The sequence below is a fragment of the Gymnoscopelus microlampas genome (assembly GCF_963454915.1).
Source record: "Gymnoscopelus microlampas genome assembly, chromosome: 18".
In the NCBI taxonomy this organism is placed as follows: Eukaryota; Metazoa; Chordata; class Actinopteri; order Myctophiformes; family Myctophidae; genus Gymnoscopelus; species Gymnoscopelus microlampas.
This window is the reverse complement of record NC_139955.1, coordinates 21,621,513-21,630,400: the sequence shown is the minus strand read 5'-3', so window position 1 is coordinate 21,630,400 and position 8,888 is coordinate 21,621,513. Positions and strand designations below refer to the sequence as shown.

The 8,888-nt window shown below is 41.8% G+C and overlaps 1 protein-coding gene across 1 annotated transcript; it reads left to right on the top strand.

Moving 5' to 3' along the window:
- Window positions 1-776: 776 nt before the first annotated feature.
- grxcr1a (glutaredoxin and cysteine rich domain containing 1 a) lies at window positions 777-8,434 on the top strand (the record flags this gene model as incomplete). The annotated part of the gene is made up of 4 exons (XM_084085890.1): window positions 777-1,218; window positions 5,359-5,598; window positions 5,666-5,731; window positions 8,255-8,434. The coding sequence occupies exons 1-4, from the start codon at window positions 814-816 to the stop codon at window positions 8,432-8,434; spliced, it is 891 nt and encodes a 296-aa protein (XP_083942016.1). The 5' UTR covers window positions 777-813.
- Window positions 8,435-8,888: the final 454 nt, after the last annotated feature.

The window sequence follows — 8,888 nt, the reverse complement described above, 5'->3', positions numbered from 1 at the left end:
GGAGACAAAAGGGGCGGATGTAGCTTATGTCATTCATTCATTCATGTGTGTGGCTTGTGAAGGCACACAGAGAAATCTTCATTACCACTTATCCCTGTCTTTACAACTGCAGATCTGTTTTTGTATATAGCCTACTATGTAGCCTACACACAAACAGTGTTAATTCAACAGGGCGATGAATACAAGAAGATAGATATTCAGTCAAGTTGACATGAATGTGGAGCAGCTGCAATGTGTCAGTAACCTCACACACATAAACAACAAAAAACAAACCTATGGTATTTATTTTATAGTATCTGCCTTGATGTAAAAATCCCTGAAATAATAAAATGTACTACCATATTCACCTCTCTAAAAAGTGTCCAGTCTGAAGAAGAGGCAACTGCTTAACTGCTGTGAGATCACTGTGAAATATAGAAAGGTTGCTTTTATTTCACCCTATGAATTTCAGGAGTGAATAATGCTGTAGTTTGATTGAGCCATATAAGGTCATGGTCATTCAAATGTTTCTGTCAAAGGGAAAACTGTGTAAATTGTGATGAATAATTCAAAAGCAACTATCAGCTTACTAGAGGTTACCTTTCTCAGTTGCCATGGTAGGAAGACATGCATTATTTACTGGCTGGGTGGCTCTGACTGCAGCGGCTTACAGGCTCTCAGTCATTTTTAGATCTGTTCAAACTGTGAGGATTAAACATACCGGTAATCCATGAGGAAAAAATAGTTCGTCTGGCCCTCACGTTTAGCTTCGAATGAGAGGGAAGGGATTGGGCGGCGGTATCACAGATCATGTAATCTGCTGCCGGTTTACCAATGGAGGAGACGATGTTGACACAAGAGGAGGTGAAGCCACAGAAGCGGGTGAGGTTCCGCGTGGCTTCAGGCAACAGCGGTCGGGTTCTGAAGGAGATGTTCAAGGATGAGGGCCCCTCTGACTCCTTGGATTCGGACTGCACCAGCAGCTCAGACGCTGAGCGGGCCAGTACCCCGTCCACAAGTGGTGATGCCAGTGCACACCTGTATGGATTTCTGGGTTCTGAGTTGGACGACAGTGAGAGCGAGCCCGATGAGCTGCTCATGTATGCCGGGGCCTCCAGGGACCGGACGTTCACCACCAAGAGGGTCAACATCCTAAGCAAAAATGGGACTGTGAGGGGGGTCAAGCACAAAGTGAGCGCAGGTCAAGTGTTGTTTGAAAACCTGCCCGAATCCAATGGAGTAAGTATTACTTGAAATTGATTGAAACATGTGATGGGTATGTTGCTTGTCATAATATTATCCCTTCCATCACAGTCAATGGTGGAATGTAACTAAGTAGGCTACACTTACTCAAGTGATAGTCTACTTATGTACAATTTTTATGTACTTTTACTTTACTTGAGTATTTCCATTTTTTATACAGTACTTCTACTCCACCATGCTGCGCCTCAGGCAAATATTGTACTGTTTACTCCGCTGCAATTAATTGACGGCTTTAGTTAATTGTACTTTGCAGATTTAGATTGTTAATACAGAACATACTTTAACTGGTGTATTATTATACTGTAGGTTAAGCTACTGTACCATGCAGCACCTAAAGTAGTAATGAACACATAATGACCACCATAATGAATAATTGTATGTTTGGTACTGTAAGTATAGCAGCTCCTATTTAATTAGTGGTTCATATATGTGTCACTATACTGTAAATAACTTTATATAAATACATTTATAATTCACGCATTCGTTTAATGTTATGTTCTAAAGAGGGACAGCAGCAGTGGCAAACTGATGGTCCTCTTGGCTCTTTCATAGACAAATCACGTAAAAGAGAAGTACAAATAGAAAGAGTGAAGACGAGAGGTGGAAGGAATTTGTTTTAAAATAAAAATGCTAAAAGTTGATCTAAGTCTTTGACTTCTCTTTTGCTCAGACGGAAGTCTGGTTAAAGGTAACTACATGTAACTACATCATATTTTCTACATGTAGACAAGACATGTAACCTATATAAATATAACTCCTGTTAAAGATAGCTACAATATGTAGATGTAAGTCTGGTTAAAGGTAGCTACTGTACATGCAGACATACAGTATAACTATAAAACATACTGTAGATCTGGTTATAGGTAGCTGCATGTAGACATATAAACTATGTAATTATAAGTCTGGTTAAAGCTACATGTAGATGTATAACACACATATAAAAGACTACAAAAGAGGACAAGGTCATGGTTCAATTAAAGTTTAATGATGCATTTCGGTAAGTGTTACAGGAGAACCTAATCAGGTTAATGAATTCTCAGCCTTCGCTTTCTAGGTTCCCTGTCCAACGATCGGCTTGCTCTTAAGTAACACCTACACTGTAAAATCCTGACTGTTAAAGGTGCAGTGAGTGATTTTCTTTTGTTAAAATGAGTGTTAAATAGCTGTATATTCTGATAATCATTGCTATAGAGTGTTTGTTCAATAACTGGGGTCTCTGTCTCTCCGACTCCAACTCTTATAGAGTAAATAGAAAATACATATTCAGGTTGGGATATCAATCATATCCAATCAGGAGAGACAACTCATACAGGATAGAGGATAAACAAGTGAAATTGGAACTGATGACGCAAAGAAATTGGAACACTATAAAACTGAAGCTGATAAATGGATTATCTCTCTCCTGATTGGATGAAATTGGCAACCCACCTCCTTATTAAAGAGACCCCTGTTACTGAACAAACACTCAAGCAATGATGAAAAAAAATCACTTACAGCACCCTCAGTCATATTTTTTTCAATTAAAAAAAGCAATTTTAATATAATCTTTCACTAGTAGGCTATATTTTCACAACAACCCTTGCACATAAATGTGTTTCTTTTTTACAACTTCTCTAAACTACACTATTTCTGCCCTCAACACTTGCGCCAAGGCACCAGAAATATATTTCTAAATATATTTATTTACGTATCTTACAGTTAATACAGTTTCTGACAGCTTGTTACATTCCTAAAGTTCCACGGCCTAGGAACCAGCCCATAGAGCAGGAGCCTATCTCCTGTTTCTGTAGCATGAGGTGGCTTAATGTACAAGTACATCCCCCAGCCATGATGTACTGTACAAGTACCCCCCCTGGACATGACACTAGTATGCCGCAGGGACTTACTATTTAATGCTCAGTGCCAAGCAGGGAGGCATTGGGTCCCATTTTTGTAGTCTTTGGTATGACCCGACACGGGAATTGGACCCCAAACTCCCAATTTCCGGGCGTACACTCTAACCACAAGGTCACTGAGCTGGTAACTTCTGTATAAGACACTATAATGACAACGGAGCTACAAGGGTTATCGCCAAAAACACATGAACGTTACACATTTTTTTAATTTTTATTTAGAGTAGCCAAATATTTTTTACCCCCTTTTCCTCCCCAATTTAGTCGTTGTGCCAATTGATTCCTCCCCACACACATTTCTGTGTTGTCACTGCTGTTGTATCCTACTGACCCACCTGCCAGAGTGCCAGTGAGGAGCCCCCACCGGGAGGACGTAGAGTCTTCATCCTACTTCTCCCGCCCAACACTCCCCACTGACAGGTCCCGTCCCAGCCCGTAGGAGTACATGCAATGACCAATATCACCCTCCCCGCCTGGCTTCCCTCTCCCGAACACCAATTGTGTTCACATAGACGCCCAACAAAGCCGGATGCACCACGGTGGATTCGAACCCACAACCTCTGTGGTGGTGGGCATGCGTGACCTTTTGATGATTGGCTGGTTGACAGCACGTGGCCTTGTCTGCTGGAGACCTCATCCGCTGGAATGGCTGCAGCCAGCGGGCGGAACAGAAATCGATAGTCACCAACACTCGGGTGCCTTTCACACCTAAAGTCCTCTAAAAGCTCAAGTTTTATCAAGAACCTGACACTCAAACAGGCCGTTCAGGGCATTTCTAGGGAAAATCATGTCATTTGCCATGGTCACTGGAGGAAGTGGGAAGAATGAGGTCTGTGCTAATCTCGAGGGAAAGTGGAGATATTTGACTAATTATGCACATCTTCTGCCACTATTTTCTCGAATAATTTGTTCAGCCTTCTTTCCCCTTTCTCAGTTGTACTGTACAATGGCGTCTTGTAAACACTCTACTCCAGCCTCAGGGCACTCCATGGAGGAACACTAATCATAATGCCTGTCACGTCTCAGCAGGGCTAACCTTCTTCAGACATATATTTGTCAATGTATGTCATATGTCACTATGTAAATGCATTGTTATTTTGGAGTCTTTGCTCTTTATGTAAGGCATAAACAATGTAAAATGTGTGTGAACACACATTTGTGTTCACTTCACATAGGCCTACTCCACGAATCCACGGCGCGCTGCCCTGCGCGCAGCCATTGCTGCGGTGTCATAGAAATGGGAGAAAAGCCTGTGGCATATTCAAATATCTGGTTCTGATCAGTTCATCCTATGAGTCCAAGTGGACGTTTGTGCTATATCAGGTTTATGAGAACGGGACAGATGTGAGGTCACAGTGACCTTGACCTTTGACCACCAAAATCTTCACGTCACCATTTAATCAAAATGAACAATTTTGTGTATGAATTCAAGAGTTATAGCCAAAATGTTGTTTTATGAAGTCAATGGGTAGACAACCTGAAAACATAATGCCTCTGGCCACAGCTGTAGCTGCTGGAGGCATAAAAGCATGGTAACACTGTGCTAACTTTACAGTCCCTGATTTCAGTATATAAACGTTTTTACCCATGGAAACATGTTATGTACACAATAATAATGATGAAAATCTCCCCCAGTACAAAATGCAACAATTGTGTACAGTACATGTTGTTGTTGTTGTTGTTGTTAATAATAATAATATTTACACCCCTGTAAATGTACTAGCTATTGAGAGATTAACTATGTTTATTGTATACATGGTTAACACACCAGGATCAGTTCACTATAAAATAATGGCTTACCTGGGGTGACACATAGCCGAATGGTTAGGCTGCATACCACATGGGCGCAGAATGCCTTCAGGGTACTCGGGTTGGTTCCAAGGGCAGAGTGGACAATTTCCACTAGTCTGTGTCTTCATTTCCTGTGGGTCTCTTCACTGTGACTGTCTGATTAAAGCATGAATATATATAATAATGGCAAACAAAAAATACCTTTTGGCAATTACATAACCATATGGCATTTAGACAAATACTCTGACAAGCTCCATGTGCAGAATGTCTTTTCTGGGGCGAATTTGATATTGGTCAAGGGTCAGAGAAATGTCTGCTCTTGAATGAGCATACATCCACTGGATTCTCTTCCAAGTTGACCTGTGACGTATAAGTAGAATATAAGGAGAAAAGCAAGCAACAACAGTTTCATGAAGCTTCATCTTCCTCCTAGCAGGAATTATCACTTGAGTTTGGACGGATTGTGATCTACACTACAAGCTTCCGAGTGGTCAGAACTACCTTTGAGAGATGTGAGCTGGTGCGGAAGATCTTCCAGAACCACAGGGTGAAGTTTGTTGAGAAGAACATTGCCCTGGACTGCGAGTACGGCAAGGACCTGGAAGAGCGGTGCAAACGTGTGGGAGAGCCCCCCTCCCTACCAGTGGTGTTCATTGATGGACACTACCTTGGGGTTAGTGATTTTACTTGTGTATTTTGAATCCCACAATTTGGCATCCATTCACCACCATTTTTTTCAGGGTGCTGAGAAGATACTGGATATGAATGAATCAGGAGAACTTCAGGATCTTCTAACAAAAATTGAGGTAAGTCTTTACCCTTGGAAATGGCAGGAATATGTTTAAATATTATGTTTAATGTTTGATTTGTTCATAGTGTTTATAAAATCATAATATATTATTCACTTGTTTGCCTTAAGGGCAAGACCACTTTGGTAGAGGTTTGGGTTGTGCGCCATGTTTTTTGGCACGTGATCCATCTGTCCCTTCATTCTCAGAGTCACCGTGGGTGATTCCAGAGCTGCGCTAGCCCCCCCCCCCCCTGTGGAACCGTGCTGTGTTCGGCACCTACGCGCTACTCTATGAAAACACGTTTTTTTACCGTGTTTGGCACGCGAACAGCCTTATTCCATGCAGTTGAAGCATAAGGGGGCGGGGCTGGCGGGCTATGTTAGTGCGGTCAGTGAGTGGCAGTTGGGGCAAACGCAGGCCCCACAACATCATTTACGATTCTGTGCCTATCGGTACATAACTCGGACGGCGCTTAGTCGACTAGCAGACCATAGGCCGGTCGGCCATCGGCCGGTCGACGCGGGCGCTCGCGCCTGGAGGCGCTCGGGCGCGTCTCCTCGGCCTCAAGGTCTGCTGAGTCGGCGCGCCTCTGTCATGGTCCAAAACCATACTTTATCGGCAAAAACAAATAGTCCGCGGTTGTTTGAAAAAGTATTGTCCCAAGCGGGAGTCGAACCAGTGATAGTGGATTGGGAGTCCAATGATTATGAGGCCAGTGTTGAGTTTGGGTATTTGGGCTGTACTAGAATGTGACGTCCTAACTCTTCTAATGTAGAGGAAAGAAGTCCCTGCCCGCAAGCCCGCCCAATAGGGGGAAGCCTCGCCCCTTTGGGGCGAGGCTTCCCAAATACATGGAATAAGGCTGTTCGCGTTTGGCACCCGTAAAAATGGTAACTTCCTGATGATTTTGCAATTTTTATTAAGAAGAAACCCCAGACTGGATCCACGGATCCAGTCAAATCAGCAGGAAGTTGACATTACTGGGTTTGGTGAGGTACTATATTGTCTGAATCAGCTTTGTTTGTGTTCGTTTATGTGCTAAAAGAGTGACTTTGAGAGCTGTTTTACCGTACAAAGTAAGCATATTTTGAATTATCAATTTCTAATCAATGGAGCAATTATTTGGGATTTCTTGTTAGACCCTCGCATTTTCGCATATCGCATATTTCGCATATTTCACAACTTTCCGCATATTTCGCAACTTCCCGCAATTTCACCGCATAAAATTGCAAAAAAACCTGCATATTTCATCGCAAAATCAAGGATTTTAGCCTGCATAATCAAGAGTTTTAGCCTGCATAATCAAGGATTTTTGCCCGCGTTTTTCTGGAGGGTCTAATAAGTGGTCTTGCCCTTTAAGACATTGAGATGAACACAATGAGAACAGGAGCTGTCAGTTTTCCTTTTTCAATGAGAGCATCAATAAAACATCAGTCAACTGCCATGCACATCAATATTTGACCGTCAATACTAGAACGCTTGCTACTGATTCTACTTCCTACACATTAATTAAAACCCACCAAAGCAGATCATAATGCACTGTAGTAGTGCAATGTAAGCAAAGGAAGGCCTCTTGGTCACTGGTCGTTGGCCTGATTCGAACCCAAAAGCCTCCACTCACCAGTATCAAGTGACCAGAAAAGCACCGACTTATGCAGTTACTGACTTGAAAAGAATGTGAGTGTCAAAATGGCAAGTGTCAAATTCCACCAAGGAGTGAGTTTAGATTTAGGGCTATACTGTAGCATGCAACAACCACGTCATAGAAACTGAAATTGTGTGACCTGGCCTGAACTCAGTGACCTTGAACTGAGAACAACTAACCCCATGGTAACTTTAGACATGCACTTTGCTCAAGACAGTTCCTATAATTTGGAGGTCAGACCTCACAAAAGTATTCACATCAGAACACAAAGCTCTTTACCGTTGACAATAATAACCTGTTATGTCAAGCAAAGACTAATTCATCTAGGGTTAAAATGGATGGCTGTCTGGGTTTATCTATGTATTTGTATGTTTATCGACATTATGCAGAGTTCTATTCTAAAACATGATCTATCCAAGTTGACTCTAAAAGCTGACTCTAAAATAATATGTATTCAATCTGGAGTGTTAACTAAGCACTCATGGTTACTTAGTACCCAGGGTAGGCTACTATTAAAGGTGCTGTAAGTGATATGTTTTTGTTTAAATAGCTCAATATTCCCATTGTAATGATGGTTGCTTTAGAGTTTTGTTCCGTAACAGGGTTCTCCTCTTCTCTCCAGGTCTTTAGTAAACATAACATACATTTTAAAGTTGGGATACTAATTTTATCCAATCAGGACAGTGAACTCATACAAGATACAGGATAAACAAGTGAAATTGGAAGTGATGGAAAAAACAAAAAAGCAGAAATGTTTTGAATTGAAGACTATAGCAATGAATACTAATAAAGTAATCCAATATATAGTTAACAACACATTAGAAAACACACAGAAAAAAATACAAGAAAATTGTTTTGAAGTATTATTAAAACTCGTTCTTTCTTTCCCCCAGAGGGTACAGCAACCCCACACGTGCCAGATTTGTGGGGGCTATGCCTTCATCCCCTGCCCCATGTGCCATGGCAGTAAGATGTCTGTATATCGCAACTGCTTCACAGATTCCTTCAAAGCCCTCAAGTGCACTTCCTGCAATGAGAATGGCCTGCAACCCTGTCTGAGCTGCAGCCAATGAACTCCATAATAGAGGATATTAAGTGCCTTACCACAAGCAAAATCCTGAGTGTTCATTTTACTCTGAGAGTTAAATTACCACTTAGGATTTTACTGTGCAAACTGTTCTTGCCTCTGGGTCTGTAGGAAGGGTCAAGCATTGGACTGCATTAGCACTAGTCAGTGGAATAAACCCCACACCCACACACACACACACACACACACACACACACACACACACACACACACACACACACACACACACACACACACACACACACACACACACACACACACACACACACACACACACACACACACACACACACACACACACACACACACACACACACACACACACACACACACACACACGGCCATTATCAGTCAAATATTAATTTGTAATAAAATAAATGAATGGATTTTGTATTTGGTTAGTTTTATATTGTACACTTTATTTTCGGTATGTGTGACAC